This window comes from Osmerus mordax, chromosome 4, assembly GCF_038355195.1.
Source record: "Osmerus mordax isolate fOsmMor3 chromosome 4, fOsmMor3.pri, whole genome shotgun sequence".
NCBI lineage: Eukaryota > Metazoa > Chordata > Actinopteri > Osmeriformes > Osmeridae > Osmerus > Osmerus mordax.
In genome coordinates this window covers 8,308,948-8,331,528 of record NC_090053.1, presented here as the reverse complement: position 1 = coordinate 8,331,528, position 22,581 = coordinate 8,308,948, and the positions used below count along the sequence as shown (strand labels likewise).

General features: G+C 45.9%; 1 protein-coding gene across 1 annotated transcript in view; it reads right to left on the bottom strand.

The window, feature by feature from the left end:
- Positions 1 to 22,581, bottom strand: part of ptprz1a (protein tyrosine phosphatase receptor type Z1a) — a 44,834-nt gene that overhangs the window by 10,523 nt on the left and 11,730 nt on the right. The window contains exons 2-13 of the mRNA XM_067234217.1: positions 20,795 to 20,866; positions 14,477 to 14,656; positions 13,690 to 13,841; positions 12,802 to 12,897; positions 10,633 to 10,699; positions 10,187 to 10,344; positions 8,387 to 8,537; positions 5,921 to 6,105; positions 5,464 to 5,590; positions 3,466 to 3,506; positions 2,660 to 3,308; positions 1,049 to 1,639 (exon numbers count right to left, since the gene is read on the bottom strand). Coding sequence (XP_067090318.1) covers positions 1,049 to 1,639; positions 2,660 to 3,308; positions 3,466 to 3,506; positions 5,464 to 5,590; positions 5,921 to 6,105; positions 8,387 to 8,537; positions 10,187 to 10,344; positions 10,633 to 10,699; positions 12,802 to 12,897; positions 13,690 to 13,841; positions 14,477 to 14,656; positions 20,795 to 20,866 — 2,469 coding nt within the window. The remainder of the gene's footprint in view (positions 1 to 1,048; positions 1,640 to 2,659; positions 3,309 to 3,465; positions 3,507 to 5,463; positions 5,591 to 5,920; positions 6,106 to 8,386; positions 8,538 to 10,186; positions 10,345 to 10,632; positions 10,700 to 12,801; positions 12,898 to 13,689; positions 13,842 to 14,476; positions 14,657 to 20,794; positions 20,867 to 22,581) is intronic.

Here is a 22,581-nt window from a genome sequence, read left to right as displayed (position 1 = left end):
TGTTCCTCTGTGTCCTGACTATCATTTGCAAACCAGTGAGGAAACTAATCTTACCATGGGCATAAACGCATCAAACCTACCTTTGTGTTTGAGCGCGAGATGAATGTTGAATATATAAACTTGGGGATCAACTTTGCATTCCTAACATACAGTGCATCACAGCTGTGGTGTCCTCATACATTCACACACATTGCTGGTGATGGATGGCAAAGAATAAAAGCAGATCCCGCTAAAGGATTTTGGTGTCTAATGTACATAGAGATGTGCTAAAAGGTTATTCAAGACTGGAGCACACTCTTTTGAGTACACGTAATTATGTAATTCAGGAAGCCATGGAACTGGCACTAAATGTAAGCTTTCCAAAATAGATAGTTGAGGTATAAAACCTTAAAGAATGTGTACAAATGGCACAATTCCATTTCTTTCCTAAGGTATTTCAAATGAAACACCTCAAGGTCAGAAATGGTTTAGTTTTGAATTGCAAAATCGTATTAATCAAGGAATCCGTGCTGAAATGCTTGTTGCCTTGACATTGGTAGGTAGTCTGCAGGGAGACAAAGATAATTGCTGCCACCTGCTGGTTATGAAGCGCTATTGCTGGCTGAAGTTCAAATATACAATTGACTGTTGTTTTGGGGTATAGTGTTGGCGTGATATCAGATGTTTGTTTGTGCATAAGAAGAGGTAAGGCACTGAAGGACATATGATATGAAGTTGAATGTGGGCTGGTGAGAAAGCAGTAGCATTAGATGTACTTCATGGCAATGACATGTGGTTAAGATGAGTTATGGTGAGGTTCTCTCAAGGCCCCCCTCAAAATGTACCATTGACTGTGTGAAAATGCACACTCAGACACACACACACTTAAATGATGACTTTTTAGTTTTTTGCAAACAGGTGGGTAGGTTAGTCAACTCTTTTGGTGAATCCTCAAGCCTCTTCCTGTTTCCTTTGGATCATGGGAAGAGTTGTTTTCCCGTCAGTAACACACTCTGCCCCTGCAGGTTCCGCAGAGAAAATTCCGCCCTCCGATGGGAGGGCCCTTTACCTTCGACAGGATCCTCCTCAGAGTCTCTCTCTGTGCGCTCGGGAATACTGAAGTCGGAAGATGTCTCGTTGTCGTACGGGCTCTCGCCCTGCCCCGAGCCGCTCTCCTCCTCCCCACCCAGCGACCATGGCGTGGCCGAGGTTACCATGGAAACGCTCACCGTGGTGCCGCCCCTCTCTGTGGCGACGGCGCTGCCGCTCTCTGTTGCGACGGCGCTGCCGCTTTCGGTGTCGAAATAGAACGCGGAGGAGCGCTCGTCGCCGTCGTCGGGGGTGACCGGGGACGTCTCCGTGGTGAGCGAGGGGACGGTGACGGAGGGCGCGACCCCAGTCGAGTACGGGAGCGCGCCATCGCCAGACGCTGAACTTTGAACTCTGTCCCACTCCTGATCTAGTAGGCTCTCCTGAGACTCGCCGAACAAGGCCGAGCCAGAGGCGCTAGCGCCATCTGTACTCGGGCCGTCAAGGGTGAGGTTGGGAGTGGGGGTGGAGGTAGGGGGGGAGGCCGTGGGCGTGGAGGGGGTGAGGGTTCGGGGGCCCCGGGACGAGTCAGACGTGGAGAATCTGACGTCCTCGGACCCAGATGCCGTGGCTGCAACAGAAACGGGCACGTCACTACGGGAACCGTAGAGAGGGGGGTGGGAAAGGGAGGAGGAAGGGGGAGGAGAGACACCGCTATGAGAGGAGAAGAGAGGCTGGTCTACAGACAGGCCGTCGGAGGAAGAGCCTGCCACAGGCGGAGAGAGGAGGTCATCTAAGTAGCTACTGGAGCCCGAGGGAAGCCCACTGCTAGAGTAGATCTCTAGGCTAGCCGTGCCCCGGGCGGACGAGGGCAACGGGAGGTGAGGCGAGGCATGCAACCACGATGACGGCGTCGAAGGTTCCAGAGAGCAGGTGCACATGGCGTCCACGCCACTAGCTAACAGATACCCGTCACCGCTGGCACCAGAGAGAAACGAGTCGACCGCGCCCCCGGTCGCGTAAGGGTAGTCCTCGAGCCCGCCGGAGAGAGGGTCTCCGAGGCCAGGGGTGGCTCCGGAGAGGGACAGGTCACTAGACAGAAGAGCCGAAGGCTGGAGGGTGGGGTCGAGGACGGACAGAGAGGTTGCTGCAGACACAGATCTACAGAGGTCGGAAGGGTCCCAAACGGATTCAGACGACATGACGGCGGATGAGGCGGGGTCGGGCAGGGTTCGGAGGGGAGGGGTATCGGTAAACATAGGGGGGGGGTCACCCGATGAGGTCACTGACGAGGAACCAGACAACACATCACCACCATCACCGCTATCACCATCATCATCAAACCCAACACCACCAGAGAGGACCATGTGGGTCTCCCAGCCAGACAGGGGGTGCAAGGGGTGAGGGAGGGCAGAAGGGATAGGGTTGTGGGAGGGTAACTCGGGGGTGGGAGCGGCAAGGGAGTGGTCACCACTAGACGACAGTGCGGTAGCGGCATGCGGGGGGTCCCGAGCAGGGGAGGGCACAGACGACACAGGTCTAGACGAGGGGGGAGGGGCATGCAGGCAGGCAGCGGGGGCGTTGCCGGGGTCACTGGGGTCCATGGTGCCACACACGAGGGAGGAGGATGGGACAACAGAGGGACGCTCACCGTTGAACACCGGCTGAGTGGTCTGCGAGAGAATGCCGCCAAAGGGCGAGGCGGTGGTGGTGGGTGAAACAAAGGGCATGCTGGGACTTGTAGGCCTCAGTGGCACGCCCTGAGAGAAAGAGGAGGCGGAGGTGGCTGCCGGCAGGCTTTCCGCAAGAGGTGTTGGATCTGTGGCCTCGCTGCTCGCGTCTCCGGCGATGGTAACGGGTCGGGCCGCCACTCTGACCTTCTCCACCCCGGACGGGGACGTCAGGGTGGAAACGGCGCGAGATGGCCCTGTCGTAGCGGTTGTTCTGTACATGGGAGTAGTGCTGCTGAAGCCCCCCCGGCTGGAGGGAGGACGGGTGCTGACCCCGCCTCTTCTGCCAGGGCCAGGTGGGGTGGTGCCTCTGCTTGGCTCTGTGGAGGTCGTCCGTTGCTTTACACTTGGTTCCGTGGAGGTCCGGGCTTGATCGGGCTGGTGGGGCTTGAAGGCAGATTCTGTGGTTTTCTTGAGGGAAGATTCTGCGGTGGTTGCGATACCGGAGAAGATGCGGTTTGGTGGATGTGTAGTCGGACGAGTCGTCGTGGGGGTGGTGGAGGTCAAGTCCATGTCATTGTCTTGGTTACTTCCTGGTACGGCCAAAGAAGGGTTTGACCAACTGTCGTCCTGTTAAGGAGTTAAGGAATAAAGGAAACGCTTTTAAATCATAAGCAAAAACTTGCAGGACATGTTCTAAAAACTCAGGTTTCTTTGCGTTGCCCAGTTTGTGTTGTTCTGTGCATCTGACAATAAAAGACTTGAATTTGAATGGACTGATCCTTACCTCCTCTTCAAATTCAGTTGAATCTAGGTTTGGGTAAGCCTCTGAAAATAAGCAAGAGTTTGAAATTTTGAGATACTTTGCTAACAAAATTGCAATAATACATTAAAACCGAATTGTACCAAATTGATATTAATACAGCATTCCATCACCATAACTGATGCTACCATAGGTGAAAATGCAGAAATACAGAAAATGCATAGGAAAACCAAAGGGAAAGGTGCCGGAAAATTGGTAAAATTAAACATGAAAACCATTCTGTGTACAACATCTTCATTGCAATGTTTTGATCAATTAAGTGTATACTATTAAAGTCACAGACTAGTCTTCAGGAAAGGCCTTTTGACAAGTCCACCTGGAGCTTGATATCCACCAAAGGTTCTCTGTTGATCCACAGTATCTGCATAAAATATGCAGAATCTTCTGACCAAAGACAACCCCAGATTCCAAATATTTGTGAATGTTATTGCCATTGCTGGTTTAACACAGTGAGAGAACAGGTGAGAAAAAAAAAAGAAAAAAAAAAAGAAAAAAAAAAACCTTAGTAGTAGTAGTATTTCACTCTGTTTGTTTGGGTCAAAAACACAAAAGGAAGTACTTGTGAGAAGTATAAACACACTGACATGCGCACACACACACACGGTAGTATCGCTTTTGGGATGTTAGGAGTCTCCCCCCATGCACCTGGTAGATTCTCAACACACAAACACATCCACAGATACAAGGGTTGTGGGGACAATGGGGCCTCTTACCTGAGTGGGGCTAAGTTACACATCATGGAGGCCAGATCAGACTGGTTTGTGAAGCATGAGGTGAGTTTTTAAAAAGTTAAATGGAGAGGGAATGGGTGAGTGAACATATAAACCAGGGTCCACAAATGATCTGATGGTAGTTGTATGGTCGCTACACCGACTTTACCACAGTACAAGTTTGTTGCTATCACAACTTGTTCAGTCACACAACTGTCAAATTATTTCAGTGCAAAAGCGCATTCATGCATACTGAAATATGATGCAGAGCATTTTAAGCAAGTCACAATAGTTTATTATCAACTTTAGTCAGCAAATACAGAGATACCAACATTACCGTTCCAGTGCACGTCATAAATGCTGCACACATGCAAACATTCTCTTACTGTGATAGCTGGAGAGGGTGCAAAAACAAAGATGTCGGCTTTGTCTTTTTTGTGAAATGGGGACACAGGAAATGACCCTTGACCTCAAACCAAACATGTTCTTTCCACATCTCAGGAATATAGAAAAAATCACATTTAAGAGGAAGATACAGAGGAAAGCACATGGAAACAGTTTCGCTGTAGATGAGAGTAGAACACATAGTATGTTAAACACGTGCATTTAACACTGAAAAGACAAGCGAGGAGAACATGATAGGAGAGGAAATGGACGGAGATTCAGGTCCTAAAATGGCAAATTCCTGTCATTCATTGGAAGGATGTTGGAGTGGAACCTACAGCAATCATGATTCAGTCAGTATGACATCCAAGATGGTTCCATCGGCATGCCGACACTTTATAACATTGGTGAGAGGAAGATGTTTGCCTTGGCTTTGATGTTTTTATGGTTTGAAAGAGTTTTCTTATTTGGAGGGTGAGCGATCTCAAAGAAAGATTTAAATTACTATATTTGAGAGACTATCGGAGAGATCTGTGGGGACTTTTGAATTAGGGGAGAATGTCCCTGTACTTACTGTAAGTCGCTCTGGATAAGAACGTCTGCTAAATGACTAAATGTAAATGACTAAATGTAGTACACAGTAACCAGATGACAACCTAGCCAACTAGCTAATGCTGTAGCAAACTCTGGGTTTGAAGTTATCTGAACACCTGGTTGTATTTTTGAAAGACACAGAAAAAGACACAGCTAACTGGTTTGCAAAAGATCAGCCTACTGAGCTACATATTAGGTATGGTGTCTCTGCGGGGGGTACAACTCTAGACACGGCCTGGGCTGACACGGGAGGGACGGGCACGGTCGCTCTTACCGGGGTCGTCGATGGGCATGTCGACCGTCAGCTGGTCACTCACACGGCCGTACAGACCGTTGGTGCATACCGCCACCACCTGGACCACGTAGCTGGTGTTGGCCAGCAGGTCCTGGAGGATCGCCCCCTAGTGGCCAGAGGAAGGATAACAAGACGTTCAGGAGAGAAAAGAGTGGAGGAGAAGCCCTGTGGTCGTCTTTGTATTGTCCTATTGATTTGTTGTGTGTATCCTGCCATCTGTCCACTTACCACGAAAACCAGAGTATTGTGGTGCTATGCGTGATGGTTTTATCAAAAATCCTGGACATGAAACGATGCGTGTAACCTCAGAGGGGGACTAAAAGCTAGTTCAATGTTCATTCAAATTCAACTTGATCTCTGACCCATCACCCAACCCACAGTAGCTATTCCAATGTCCCTTCACACCACCAACCAACCACCACCAGCTCGCCCTCACCACATCCTGGTCCCCATCAGTCAGGTACTGGAAGGCGGGTGTGTCCTCCCCAGGGGCCAGCCGGTAGGTGACTGAGTACTTCTCGATCCCGGCGTCGTACACAGCCCGCGGCCGCTCCCACATCACCAGCAGGCTGGTGTAGTTGTGTGGAACCGCCTCCACGTTCTCGGGCTCGGAGCTGCAGACTAAGAGAAAGGGAGGGAGGTAAAAAGTGGGGGAGCGAGGTGAGGGGGTGGATTGATGGAAAGGCCAGCATCTGAGAGACCAGATGGACACAGTAAGCCCATTAGGTGAGATGCGAGAGATTCTTGATTCAAAATCCAAACAGAAGGACGGAATGTTGAGGCCCACGCTGTTTGGCAGCGTACAACCTCAGGATCAGGTACATTACTCTGGAATACTGCCCACTTCTAAACAGACACACTGAAAACAATTACACGTCCGTCAAAACGATGTTTACCACTCTTGTTCCTCGTGACCTATCGTTTTGAGTGTTCAAAGTTCACCATCCCAGATTAGTGCCCCAGAGATAATGCAGATCCGACACAGAGACACTGTGGGACACTCGGGGATTAACTCAGATTAAGGGGGACACTGAGCCCTGGATCAATAGAAATTTGACGTGAAACAATTGTCAGGGAAAGACGTCTAAGCCACTGACACACATCCTCCTGGGCTAAGTCGCACGCTCAGAAATCCCTGACCGATTTATCCTCTTAGAGCCGGACACAAAGTCAAGGGTTCAGAGGGCTTGATGTCGGGTGGAGGGTGGTGAGTTCATGCATAATCAACAATCATTTAATCTGGTTTACAACGTCCTCTGCATTGAAAGGCTTCATGCTAAGGAAGATGGAGAAGTCGAGAGAAGCTTAAACAAGTAAAGTACTACTACCACTTTTCCAACACAAGAGGGCAGAGACGGACAGCAAGATCATTCTAGAAGGAGAACCCTCCAACTCCCAGGTTCAACAAGTTCTACATGCCCTCCATGCGAGGAGTGCTGATTATACAAAACAATAAAACCAATAACACTTTAGAAATAATCAAAAAAATTATTATGTAATCCGAGTATGATCGAAAGTTCTATGCAATAGCAGTTCTCAATGGTCCAATTCCCATCACATCAAATGTTTACAACAGAAAATGATACAGCACAGTATGGTAGTGCATGTATGATGAAAGCCAATTGACCCCAAAAAATAAACCCAGACGGTATTTTACATCAAATAAAATATGCATCAAAATCTCATCCTACAAAAAAGCAAGGTGGGCACACTCCCAAAAAGGTTACCCATCAACAGCCAAGAACAGAGTAAAACATTTGCCAAATGCTTAAAATTGAGAAAAACATATCACACATGCAAAGATGCTAACAATCACAGTTAGTCATATCAATAAAAACGTGTGCAGATACATATTAACATACAATCAAGAACATGCACATAGGAGTTCTAAAAGACATTTATTGTGCTTTTTTGCTGTTAATTTCACTTAACTGTAACAACTACAGTATGCTGACTACCAAAAGTTATATGGCCAGCCACAAGGCATGGTTAAGTATTATAATTTAAAGTCCTGATGAAGAATGATGTCTATCCAGTTCACCTGTCAAACCATGGAGTCACAAAGAATGAGTTGCACAGCCATACGTGTGAAGTGACTGTGTGCCTGTTAGTGTGTAGAACTACTGTCTGTGTACAGTAGAACCACCGTGTGTGCGCGTGTCATGCACAATTATTGGCCCAGCTGACCTTTGTGTGATGCCTGCAATGAGCAGCGTCAAAGCTGCCCCCAGCCAAAGGGTTCCTAAAATAGAGCATCATCGTTGCCGTGATAGCAGGCTACTTCACAGATGGGTTACCAGTGCAGTGCTATCCCCTTGTGTTTCGACAGCTCCCCCATTGGAACGTTTTATAGGTCAGCAAAGTGTCACAAAGATATTTTGGTATGCTTACGATCCGAGATTTATTTCCCTTCACTTGAAACTGAATGTTTACGCAGTCTACTGTTTCTTAACATCAGTTGCTTAGATGTGATAGATTAACAGAATAGGCTACATGTTCAAGGTTTATGCTGTCAATCCTGTTTAGGATTTGCATGGTGTTGATTATAAAACCACATTCTGCCAATTTTAAATCTGATTAATAACAACCGACTTATGATCACAACATGTATATATCTACTATTGCAGTGCACACAAGATTTAATTAGGCTAATCATTATCAACTTATTCCTTGAATATTTAGGTCAGTTTAGTTCTGCAATTGAAGCCTTCAATCATGTTCAGGTATGAAATCAGGTACCATTTATGTCAAAGAGGGGACAACTCTCCTTGTGGGCAACAATTGAACAGTTATTCACAAACGGCACTGGGCTAGCTAATATGTCAGCCATAAAATAGAGCCGGCTACTGTAGCTAACGTGCGTTCTCCTGGTGGGCAGGAAGGTAGCAGAGTGGGTACGTACTGGGTGTGAGGACCTCCTCTGTGCCGGTGTAGGAGGAGAACACCTGCCCCATGAAGTCCTGCTGCTGCTCCCGGTAGTTGTTCTGCAGGTAGTCCATCAGCATCACGTAGCCCGCCTGCTGCATGGTCATCACCTCACAGAACATCTCCAGCTGGAGGAACACGAGGAGACACCGTTAGAACCTGCAGGAGGTCCCGTCCAGCATATTACAACATCCAGCACTGGAGATCAAGATATCTTCTTTAACATGTTTTTTTTTTTTTACATTTTTTACATGTGATTTTGCAACAAAGTCAGTTTACCAGCTTAGAGAAAGAAGACACATTTACTTATTTTTGGGCCACCTTAACTTGATTCATTTCATGGATGTGTTACTGTAGGACCGATCGTTTTGCTGCAGGAAACCTCAATGAATTGATAAATAAATGAGGTTGTATATGAACCTATATTGGCTCATAGTGCAATGCTTTCACTGACTCCATCAGTGAGGAGACAGTCCTCACACTGGAAAAACCCTCCCTCTCACAGACATACATTCCCATGCACACTCCCAAGACCCACACTGGCAGTAGACAACCTCAGCTGCTAACACAAATACACCTGGACCTGTTAAATTGACTGTTCCTCTACTTCACTTGATTGCGCAACACTATAGTACACAGCTTATCCTGTGACTCAAAGCTCGTAGACATCAACCACCTCTCCAGAATAACCATTAAAAGTGTGACTTGAGAGAAATACACCCGAGTCCAGTATATAACGCTAGTTTGTGCATGTTGTGACAGGACTAGCTTGCTAAATCCTTATTGCTGCACGACAGGGATGCAAATGTGTATACTGATCTAGTTCACTGTAGGACTTGCTAGTGATTAGCTTGTTCATCTTCTCTTCATGTGCTTCTGATCAGTCTCTGCGATATTTATGTATGTAAGATGGATAAGAGCGTCTGCTAAATGACTAAATGTAATGTAAATGTAAATGTAAGATGAATCCCATTCTATAATCATGAGTTAAATAATAAGTAAGCACACATTTAGCAATATTATAATTTTGTCATTCAGACTGTAAGTCGTACTATGGTCTTCCAAAAGACACCAATTCTACACAAAAGCCGAACTCATTAATAAATACACTAATCTTTATTAGTCTTGTGAAACTTGAAAGGTTTTTCCTGTTACCCGCCCACAAAGAAAGAAAGAACGATCGAGGTAAACACGATGCTTTTCGAAATGGAAACAGGTTTGTGAGGCTTGAGTGACAGATGAGTTTTCAGCCGACCAAATACCTTGTGTTCACCCCAGAGGGTACGTTTGATTGACAGGTATCTACAAGCTGTCGCTGAATCAAACAAATATCAGCCCTTGAAAGCCTTCACTCTGGCTAACCTGAACCACATGGTATGTGTGCATGCCATCGCTCTCCTCAGTTTTTCATTATCCCCATCTTTATCTCTCTTTCTCACACACATAAAAAAATGAAAAAAGTTGCGTGCTCTCATTCTTTGTCACACACGCACACAGACTAACTGATATGCACATAATAGCATAGACTTGCTCAGACGTGTACAAACCAACCCTATGCAATGGCGCTGTACCCTATGTGAGCTGGGCCATAAATTAAAAACGCCCAAACCCCTCCCAGCCACTCTGAAAGACAAGCTGTCAGCCCCTGAATGGGAAGACAGGGAGGGCCCCTGTGCACACACTTCCTAATTGCCTTCACACACACACACACACACACCTACCAATCATTCCCAAACTGTCTGCACAGTACACAATACCAAACAGCAACGACACACACCTGTGCGTCAGAGATGGCCACAGTGTTCTTAAAGACGATCCACTCCACAGTCTCGGTGCACGGCGGGGTGGTAAGGGAGCCATTGTAGGTGAAGTACTTGGCCGTGGAGTTTGGCAGCAGGCCCTGGAGGACGAAGGGGTCCACTGGTCCACTCTTACCTGGAAGAGAGCAGGAGCGGGAAGGGGGAGGAGGAGTGCAAAGGGGGAGGAAAGAACAATGGTTGATGGCAAAAATAGGAGGTGATAAATTGGGGAGGTAGATATTTGGTAGGGGGGAGAGCGAATGTGAGCGTTTAGGAGGTGGCGTTTGAAGGTGCAGAAATCGCAAATGTATTATTCTAATTTATGCAATTGCTTTGGTTATGTATAGCCAGATTTATGGCAACGCTTTCGAAAAATTAAGCTCGGTTGAATCGTGGATCCAATATGGTAAAAAATTGGTTTTACCGTATCGGCTAACAGTGTTAACTCCATCGATGATGGCCATGTAGTTCTCATTGTCCTCTATGCTGGTCTGTGAGAAGGGAAAGAAGGTGTGTTAGAAACAGTATAGGGTTTCTTATGGGAAAATCAAGATTTTACAAATGCTTTACTGGGAGTGTATTGTAGCAACAGTTGTTTATGTATATGAGAGAGAGGGAGAGGAGAGCGAGCGGGCGAGCAACAGAGTGTGTGTAAACGAAAGGAGACCAAAAGAGAAAATTAAGGAAGACTAGGCACCATGGAATGATGGGTGGGCTTACTATGTCAGTGTTCCAGGTTTTCATTTCGCTTCGGTGACAGCCAACACACACATAGGCCTACACTAACTAGAGAGGTGGGTGGAATCTCTGACAAACAAACAAACCAAGCCATTATGGAATTTAAAAAAGCTGCTACGTGATATAGCTGGTGGTCACACTGAGCGGAATGTCTTGACTTGGTGAATACAAGTCTTTAGAAACATGCAGTCTCCATTAATAACAGGGGCGTTTGATTGGGTTGTCAAAACAAGTCACCGGAGCTTTAAGCAAGCCTGACAGGACGACGACTGAAAAACATGTCAACATTCCCTATCATCAGTTCGGCTAGACAGTTGGTAAATTCACAGTGGCATAGTCACACAACAAATGGCTTTGGTAAGGTCAGCTAATGTGTTATATGATGTGTTGAACCTAGTTATTCATAATATTGATAGGCATGGTGTCTATTTTCTTGTTTATCTTTTTTAGTTTGACAACTGTCTGACAACTGTCCATAACGTTGGCCTACTGCATTATGAGGCCATCTTCAGCCTGTCTGACATAAAAACACTGCCTCTTATGAACAGCGTTGTGACCCAGAGCTCTGTGGACCATGTCTAACTCCTCTGTAATCTCTCCTAAAACGGGTGCTGGAGGTAATCTGGTTCTCCGTCCTGTCCCCCCTGATTTGGGGGCTTGGGTGGAGGAGGGTTGCCTGACGGCATGTGGGATAATCTCTTCTTTTAAATCACACAAATTGCTGTGTCCACAGGCATAGGCTCGCATGCACGCACACACTTTCTATGCAATGGCAAAACTCGCATGCACAAACCTCCATTTGTATGAAGCAACGGGAGGTTTTCTTGGGTTTAAACAATGTGGAATTTGTTCAGATGGGCCGTTGTCCACCACAATAGACAGGGTCAAACTCATCTCACCCTGTCTCGCTTCTCCCCCTCCCATCCTTTCTCACAGCTTCCATTTCTGTCTGTGTCTCTGTCTGTGTCTCTGTCTGCGTCTCTGTCTGCGTCTCTGTCTGCGTCTCTGTCTGCGTCTCTGTCTGCGTCTCTGTCTGCGTCTCTGTCTGCGTCTCTGTCTGCGTCTCTGTCTGCGTCTCTGTCTGCGTCTCTGTCGGCGTCTCTGTCGGCGTCTCTGTCGGCGTCTCTGTCGGCGTCTCTGTCGGCGTCTCTGTCGGCGTCTCTGTCGGCGTCTCTGTCGGCGTCTCTGTCGGCGTCTCTGTCGGCGTCTCTGTCGGCGTCTCTGTCGGCGTCTCTGTCGGCGTCTCTGTCGGCGTCTCTGTCGGCGTCTCTGTCGGCGTCTCTGTCGGCGTCTCTGTCGGCGTCTCTGTCGGCGTCTCTGTCGGCGTCTCTGTCGGCGTCTCTGTCGGCGTCTCTGTCGGCGTCTCTGTCGGCGTCTCTGTCGGCGTCTGTGTCGGCGTCTGTGTCGGCGTCTCTGTCGGCGTCTCTGTCGGCGTCTGTGTCGGCGTCTGTGTCGGCGTCTGTGTCGGCGTCTGTGTCGGCTTCGGCGTCTCTGTCGGCGTCTCCCCTTCTCCGACACGTTAAAACTGCACTTCACTTATCCCAGTTCCTGACATACCTGTCTGACAGACTCATTTATGACGCCCACTCCACCCAACTCTACCTTGCTCCTCAACCCCACACTGCAGCAGCATACCACGTTCACACTGCCCTAGGCTGTCACAACAGCCTACTACCGAGGCTTACACCAACACACCCCGTCAGTCAACACGCCTACAAGAGTTTGCATAAAACACACAAGGACACACTCACAAGCAGCTCGCAACTGCATCTAAAGCGGGCTGGTTCTTGGCCGTACTCCAGGGAAAACCGACGCACACTCACTCGTCAGATCATGAAAAGAAAGGGAAGTGTACCTCAAACAGCACGGCGAGAGCTGTGAGCCTCCCGCCCTCCTTGATGGCCTGGTCGATGGACTCAAAGCGAAGCGCTTCGTAACAGTAGATCTGCATCTGGAAAACACAGAGAAGTAAGGATGTTACGAGTCGACCCTGTCGTCTATATGGTTCCCATAAGAGTAGACAGAACACAGGCTGGAGGACGCAGGACATGGCAGTTAGTCTGGAAACGGAACAGGCCGCTATATTCTCATCTACTTCTCCTTGTGAATTCCCCCCCCCCCCCCCCCCCCCCAAATGTCGTCTCTGAAAGTTAATCTGGCTTTAAAGGATCTCAGCTGTGGAAAGAACATGCTTTCACCTTTCCAATCTCCTTTCAGATCAGAGATCACATTGGGGTGGAGAGGGAGGACGAGTGTATTCACTTGATCAGGGGGCTCTTAAACCCTTCACCTTATTTGTGGCTGGTGTTATTTAAAGTGGTAGCCATTTTCAAACCCTTAAAGAGTAGTCATGGACTACAGAGCTCAACATGTGTCAGCTTGGTGAACACTTTTGTTCTGTACTGTAACCCTGCAGAATCATTTTGAACTCCCCCACGCAATTACTCAAAGTCACTTTCCCCCCCCAAAAAAGGTGATTAGGCCCAATTCCAGACTAAACAGAACCTTGAATGCAGGTCCCCCCTTGCAAAGACTTGAGTCTAAAAAAGAGGATTAAACTCATGGCTATGATCATTGAATATGACTGTCCATTGACTTGACAGTATGTCATGCATGTGTACTGTAAGGAGACAGGAAAAGAGGTTCGAATCCATCCATCATAAGGAGGGGGGTTTTAATCTGTACTGCAACAGTTTGAATGTTTGAGCTGGAGGTTCTGAAGGCGATGATCCCAGCGTCTTACCTCCAGGGGGTACCTGACTCCTCCGAGGCCGTGTTCGGAGCCCTCGGACGAGGCGTTGCAGCGGCCCCAGTGGAAGGTGATCCGGCCCACCTTGAACCTAGACCGCAGCCCCCCTCCGCTGATGTAAAACTCCCCGTCTACATTGACCGCCACTGCAGGGAGAGACACCCAACGGGGGGGGGGTCAAGTGAACCCATAATCCCACCCAGGGAAGGCATATTCATTTCACATGCACGCACTAAAAAAGGACGCACATCTACGACCCTTTCAGACACGCACACGCAAGAATTGGGAACAGACAAGATCAAACAGTATGACTCAGTCAGCACTTTGGAGGCACACTGACAATAAGGCTTAGCTTACACTGAACAATTACCACGACTGTATAACGAACATAGAGGGGTGTTACATTTCATAGCACTTAAGGAAAGAGAAGATAAGAGGCCTTGTACCTCCTCCAACCAGAAACTGGTAATTGTATCCCGACCCTCAAATGATAATGTGTACAATTAGGGAAATATGTGTGAGTCAGTGCCTCATCTGGTGTCTAATATTCCACCAAATTGAACGTAACCGAAGAACAAAGAAAAGGGAGGGAGGGGAGGAAGGATGGATAGATGAGTACAAGGAAGGACTCTTTTCTGTATGGCTGGCAGAAGACCGACGTGAAAATCCTAGCATACAGCCATAGTCACACAGGTCACAAACACAGCATGGACGGCAGGTCTCTGTCGGACAGTGTCCGTAATTGGTATCATCTACGTCAGTGTTAACCAGTGTTCCTCACCGGTCTTCCCGTCGTTCTGGATGATGGTCTTGTCGGTGGTCTCCCGCTCCCAGCCTTCAAAGCTCAGCTTCTGGAACTGCAGCTTGACCTGCGCCAGCTCCTCCTCAATGTTGATGGGAGACTGCTTGGCGTTGTTGCATGATGGGTACTTCTTGGCCCAGTTGTTTTGGTTGAGAGTTCCTGGCATAGTGAGAGAGCGAAAAGGAGAGACACCGAGAGAAAAAGGAGAGAAAGAAAAGGGAGAGAGAGAAAAGGGAGTGAGAGAGAAAGGGGAATGTTACACTTAAATGATCAAATATTTGCACTCATGGATAGGCCTATAGCCAATACATGTTGAACTATTAAGATTTATTGCAATGAGTAATTCTATGTTTGAATTAATAAACAGATTTTTTTTTTTTTTTTTTACGTCAAGCAAATTTATTTCCACACAACAGACTGATCCCAGACACCAGCTTCTGCATCAACCCCACCTAAAGCCTACTGTGCAAAACATGCTTAAAAATGTGGAAACTCTTGTCTAGGTGCAGCGCTAGTTTGGCCATTTGGACAGCAAACTGCTCCCATCCTCCTCTCACTCCCTAATTAGGTGCTGACCAGTTGCAGGTGTGCGGCTCTGGTATAGTCTACGCCAACGAGCTAACCACCTCCAGGTGTGACTGCAGGCCCTAATAGTGCAGTTAAACCTTTCCAAATTAAAATATTGAAGGGTCAATATGTTACCCATTGAAATTGCTTGGAAAGTCTATTTCACCAGGCCTCATTTCCCAAGATTTATTTTGTAAATGTCAGAAGTCAGTTAGCCTAATGTTCATTTCCAGGTCAATACGGTGACGGTTTGTTGCAGGGTCATAACATAATGACCTAAAGGTTTTCAAGTCACTGAAAGCTGGAAAGTCATGGAAAGTTTAATATACATTTACCTATACAACATCTAGACAAAAAACGAAGGATTAACTGCAAGCTTTGCTTTAAAAAAAGCTTTTGGATAAAATGCTGGCTAACACCTACTACCCATCATGCTTATATTTCATGTTATGACTTCAAGACTATGTGGGCATAGGGATCTAGTATCTACAGTTCAACATCTGGTCATGGTTATTCTTTACTTTGAATGTGGAAACTCTGTTTGCAGGGGTCCTTGCCATTTGATCAAAAAGGCATGTCTACAGGTTACAATGTTACAAGGCAATAGTTTTCTTATAAAATAATATGCTGACTTTTGCTGTTTTAATGGTCTTTTATTGATTCTCATTGCATCATTTCATACTTTGATAAAATACAACGTTACGAAAACTAGTACAGACAGCACTGTTTAGAGCTGTATACAGTTGAATTGAATGTGTTTAGGTCGTGTGCGTAACATACAGTTCAATGTAGCTTATTGCTGCTACAGTGAATAGTGAATAGTAGGAGCTCAGCTTTGCTTGATGATTTAACAGGAATAAGTAAATTTTTCTATTCAATCAATCAGTTTATTCAAACTGTCATTTGAACAAACCATTATCAGCTCAGCTGGACATGGTGATCGTTTGTTCGCATATTTCCAGCAATTTTACAATTACGTAATTACTGAAAAATTGTTTGATTTACACCATCTGGTTTTGGGATGAACTACAGTACTTACCTTCCATTAGCGTATCAACACACACACACACACAGGTACATACATGATTGTCAGCGTCTGGTCAACATGTGGGAAGCATTGGGAAACAATGGTCGTGAACAAGGTCAGATTTGCAAGTGGGTCAGAGCAATTAGCATATCAATGCTGGCTTCCACTCCCAGTGGATGGGATCCCACCACACTGTTGGTCAGCTGGGACCACAACTGAGGCTCAACTACAGGAGAGATGTTATCATACCTAGTAAAATGTAAAGTATAAGTGTGTACTCAGCCTGATATCCTGAAAGGGGAGGGGTCTGGGGTTTATATTGTACATTAACAATACACAGATATCATAGTTCTCTCACTTTCTCTCACTCTCCTGGATTACCACTATACTACTTTCCAAATATGTACTACAAATCAAAAACAACCAAGACCAAACTAGAACATCGTCACATCTTTATTTCATTCTTTACTACATCCCCTCAGACAAGTTTAGACTCACACCTGTTGCTGGCACTGTCATATACCTTGACTGAGCCCATTACCTACAGGGCACATTTTGCCCTCCAAATCCTATTCTTTCTTCTGTTTAGATTTTACACAAAGAATTATTCTTTTTTACAATACTGTAACGCCACAGGGGAGTATGGCTTACGGAGCAGACAGAATGATCAGTCTAAGCTACTGATCTTCAGGGTAAAAGGAAAGAAGGAGTCTATTCATGTTGCCTGTCATGATGAGGTGTTTACAGTGTTCATGGTTGGTTTTGCTGTCCCAGCGTAGCTTCAGAAGAAGGAAAAAGACAGAGGGAAGGAGGTGGGGAGCAAAGGAGAGACAGAAAGAGGGGGAGTCTATTGTGTCTCGCATGGCCTATTGTGGTTTGAGAATGAGAGGAAGCAGGAGATAAAAGGAAGCATCACTGACAGCAGACAGCCTAGGGAACACTCAGCATACTCCCACTCAGGGCTGTTAGCCCTGCCAAATATTGTGAAGGAAGTTTCTGAGAGGTGCTTTTCTTGTGATTACGTACATACGTATGTGTGCATCTTTGAATTGTGCACTTTGATGTGTTCTTTCACAAATATCCACTTTCTCAAAGCCCACTGCATGACACAGACACACTCCCAGACACAGACGCCCCCAGCACACGTCTGTGTTGAAGACGTTGAGGCTGAGGGGAGCCACACTGCAGGGGGCTGGTTGGGCTTTCATTGGGGCTCTCTGTATTGCGCCTTAACAAAAAATGTAAAAAATGTAGTTTGGAACTGGTCCAAGTACGCATCCCAGACAGTCCCAATACAGACAGGAACACAACAACATGACTGCCCACTAGTTGAACGAACTCAACTCAAACTGTTATTACATTTACATTTACATTTATTCATTTAGCAGACGCTTTTATCCAAAGCGACTTCCAAGAGAGAGCTTTACAAAGTGCATAGGTCACTGATCATAACAACAAGATAGCCACAAAACATTGCGAGTAGCCAAAACATGAAGCACACATTGTGAACAACCAAAGTAAGTGCCAAAGGGAAGAACCATAAGAGCATGTAGTTAAACAAGTTACAATTACACAACATGAACCGCTATACGTGCAAGTGTACCTGTGGAAAAAACAAGTAACAATAATAAAAACTATATATCACAGCGAGTACAAAAAATGTAAAACAGTTACCACTAACCACAAGAGCAACAAGTCTCTGAGCAAGAGTCATTGTGATCCTTGAGGAAACCAACATTATGTTATGACTGAAAAAGTACTTATGAACCACAAAATGAAATCAATAGGTGGTTACAATTTGCTAGAAACCAGCAACATGTCGGTTGAATGTGTCGCAGAGGGTTCGATCAACACTCGCATTTCCGTGGGGCACGACAAACTGCGTTGCAGTTATTATTGCTGGGCCTATTACTGTCCTTATTGCATTGTTATGCAATAAGGACAGTAAATGGTTGGGGGGTTACAGGCGTTGGGAATGGGGGGGGGGGGGGGGTTATAGGGCACAGGGGTATCATTCGGGTGGTATTGGGAGTGGGTAATCGGGCCAGTGAAAAACAATTTCCCCTATCTGCCTGCCTGTGTCCGCTCGTCCCCTGTAGAATGGCCCCATTGTTGTCCCAGCCTCCTACCGTGTCACCCACTTTCAGTTAGTTGTGACGCCAACCAGGGGTGAGAAGGAGGAAGAGAGTGGGGTAGAGGGTGAGAGAGAGGGGAAGTGGGGGGTAAGAGAGATAAAGAGTGGGTAGACGGTGAGAGAGAGGGGAAGTGGGGGGTAAGAGAGATAAAGAGTGGGGTAGAGGGTGAGAGAGAGGGGAAGTGGGGGGTAAGAAAGATAAAGAGTGGGGGGTTCAGAAAGGAGTGGGGGGGGTGAGAGAGAGAGAGAGAGAGAGAGAGAGAAAGAGAGAGAGAGAGAGAGAGAGAGAGACAGTGGGGGGGTCAGAGAGAGAAAGCATGTGTGTGGGGGGAGATTAAGAGAAAAAGAAAGAGGAGTGAGGGCAGTGACAACAGATGGAGAGAGAGAGAGAGGTACTTGAGAGCAACAGGAGGAGGAAAAGAGAAAAAGGGTGATGGATTCAGGCGGGTGTGAGGCAGAGAAGAGAGTGAGCGTGGGTGCCATGGAAAGACGAGGTGCGGGAGAGAGAGGTACATCGAATGAAGAAAACCACAGAAGAACGAGGGAGTCTGGATTCGAGTTTTCCTCATGTGCCAGGCAGAGACTGAGGGATGGATTTGGATCAAACATCGCTGCCTGTGGCTGTATGTAAATATTCAAAGTAAACGTCCATGCCAAAATATGTATCTCTTTGGTTGGTTCATTTTGTGGCACCGCAGACTGTTTTGGCAACACTGTTGTTGAAAAAATCACCACACCAATAAACTATTTCAAGCCCAAATTGAAGAACATAGTTTTTTGCTACGCACTCTATTCCACCAATGCCAAAACAGGCACTGAATTACAAATTTGGCCTACTTAAAAAAAATATATAACACTCACAAACAAGACACGCCAAAAACATGTCCCCAATGCACAATGCAGTTTTTTTTCTTGTGAGTACAGTAACATTCCCAAGGCAAACCGCCCTAACCTAAAAAGAGTCTCTTTGGCGTGCAGAAAAATTGATAAAATAAGGAGATGGAGAGAAATTCACTGGGTTTTGAATTGGCACACCTTTGTGGTCATCATTAATGGAAGGGAAATAGCTACCAGCTTGTTTACATTTTTCATATTTTACCGCCAAAGCATGCTACTGTGTCTGAATAAACCCAGAAATGCTTGGTAACAAGCCTATATCATAAATTTATAGTTACTTTTTTAAGAGGAAAGGACACTAGTATTATTACAAGGCCACTTTTAAGTGAGCCACCAACCACTAACCATAAACCTTACTAGATTCAGAAGAACAAAGGATTCTCGGAGGGAGAACATTTTGAAATGCAAATCCTGAAAATCGGCAGAGGCAGAATTTGGAGAGGGATCCGATAATCATCTCCTCTGAGAGAGGGGGAGACACGTGAATGTTTGCAACATAATATTTTCAAATAGGCTCTTTTTTGTATTAATATAATACGTTTTATGGCCTCTGTATTCAAACTACATTCATGAGACTGAACTTGTCTTAATGACCCGGAATTGTATAAGTACTGTAGACTCTAAAGAATTAATTTAAAAAATACTGTACATATTTTAATTCCAAGATAAAAATACAAACACTGCTTTTATGCACCCCATACACACACATACACACGCACGCACACACAAATCCTCTCTACAGAAGACAGAGAGATATTAGGGATGTTCCCTCAGAAGGAAATACTAGTCTTTTTTCCCTCTTTTGAAAAGGAGAGGTAGAGCTTTTATGACTGGGGGCTATTTTTCGACACACATTTAACCACCTCCGTTACAAAGCAAGACCAGTCACGTCTAATAGGCTTGGTGAAGGCCAAAACGGGTCTGTGTCCCATGCTGATAGAGGGAGAGCTAAGCCGTTATGATATTTCCCACAGGCACAGACACGACTTCCTTAAGTATCTGTTGATAGTGGTCCCACACACGCATATACCATAGGGCAAGCAAGCGGGACTACAGTTGATTGAGGGTGTGATGACCTACCACTGCACCAAACAGTACAAATAATGCATCTCCATTCTGAGCAGGGAGAACCAACATGTCCAATATCTAGCAGCTGCAGAGACAGGTGAGTTTCTGGTATAGTGGGTCAAATAAGACTGGAAAGTCGTAACTTTGAACAACCTACATCAAGCACTTGTTCTACCTTTGTCACACATACACACACACACACACACACACACAGAGGATTATTTTATTTTGCTTTGAGGTCACCAAGTGACTGTCCACAACACATCAAAGTGGCACCTCCATTAAAGTTCCACTTCAGGCCACCTGGGGGGTTTTTGAAACAGAAGGGCAATCCAATATATAGAGGAAAAACATCAATAAGCCAAAGCTCGAATCCTTTGAAGATGACTTGAATCTGAATCTTTACACGTGATGGACCACACTAACATATCTCCTTTTTCCACTGTAGATCTATCATCCACGGTTTCCCGGCTCAGCTCCAGATTGAATCGGACGGGGGTGCATTTGGTTTGGAGGGGTGGGGCGGGGTTCAGAAGATTCTTCGATTGAAAGAGTGCAAGAGTGATTCTATATCCAAACTAGACCGGGTGTTATCTTTACTCACCTGCGTAAGACCAGTCAATGTCTTCAGAGAACTTGCGCTGGTTCCTGTAGCCGTAGCCTTTAACCACTTCAGCTGCAACAGAGACAGAGAGGCAATATAACAAAACAAGTTCTGTTGACTTCCAAAGATTTAACATTGTTAATTTTAGGATTAACAATATCAACAAAACAATTGGTGCATTTTGTCAGGCTTTCAAAACATTAATATCCATGTTGGGATTAGGAGGTTTTGAGTTTGATGTGATCTTGTAATGCTTTTAGATTTGACCACTGATCTTCCAGGGATTAAAAAGGGAAACATCACGCAAGGGCCAATTCTGAATCTTCGAGGATAAAAACATCAAATGTCATATTTATTGTATTGTAGTACTCTTCAAACAAACACCCAAAACAACTCTGCTGGCTCAAGAACAGCTGGTCTTAAACCATTTTATTTTTACTAACACCAGTGAATTCTTAACCAGATTTTGTTTTCAGACCTCTGCTTTGAAACCACACAGCATAATGGTGTGGATTTAGTATCATTAAAATGAGACACGCTTTGCTGGAGTCTGGGAGACGCAATTGGGGCTGGAGCCCTCAAGGAAACAGGTCATTAAGGAATAGTCACTGTCAGGACCAAAAATGACTCATTAGTCTAGCTAGTACAGTAAATGCGCAAAACCCCTGTTACTGTAGCTATAGTGTGTTACACCAAACGCTGCAGCAAGCATTAGGCCTACACGGAATGAGCGGTGAGAACTTCACCCCTTTGTAGGAACCAACAGCATCTTGTTATCCAGTACCCAACCAGTTAAACATTTTCCCATGAGGTTCACATGGACTAGCAATATGGTTGTGCAGCTTTACACCCACCAAGATCCAAGTGAACACTCCGCACCACACGTTGGATTTAATGTGAAATCAAATGACTTAAGATGTCACGAACCAATTCATGACCGGATTTGACTGCTACAGGACATGCAGTCACGCAGTTTTTGTACAAAAGGGTTGGTACTCAATGTAAAATGAATCTTGTTAAGATGCAAGCTGGGCTTGCACATTGACAAAACTGATAATACAGCTGGTCAAACTCTGGCTGGCTACAGTACACCATGAATCAATCCACCTTGGGGGACGGGGGACCCTCCCCCTACAGTACAGTATACAGATCTGTAGTCCTACAGTGTACTATACAGTATAAACGGTAGTACTTAAGTACAGTATACTAACCAAACTCCTAACCGTCTTACATTTTAGTCAAGTCTTTGGCATGGAGGCTAAATGTCAAGTTAAGGTTTCCTGTTCATAGTGGGACGCTGATTGGGCTACTGCATTTTCACCTTTCTCCAGTGACCACAAATAACTTCTGAACGGTGCCAGCTTCCGCCAGTTTACATTGCACATATATCTGGTACAGAAGTTAAAGGTCTCCAGATGACTTCCATTCCTTCTCTCACGTCTTTCACTCTCTCTGCGCTTCACGCACACTCGCTGCTTTTCACATTTCCGTATCAATTCATTCCTCTCAATCAACTATTCTTTCTTCATTTAGAGATGAGAATTTGACAGTGTCAGTCTTTCACCTCCCTTTGTCTCTCTCTCTCTCTTTCCTTCTTGCTGATCCAGGCATTAGCTCTCACAGTACAGTACGCTGTGATTGATGGTGTGTGTTCTGGTTAAGAGAGAAAGGAGACTGCTAAACTAACCTTAATCTTTTTCAATGGAAATGGAAACTATAGAGTTTCAACAATGGCTTTGACATGAAACACCTGTCTTGCTTCCCTGTAGGGCTGTTCAGTGAATAAG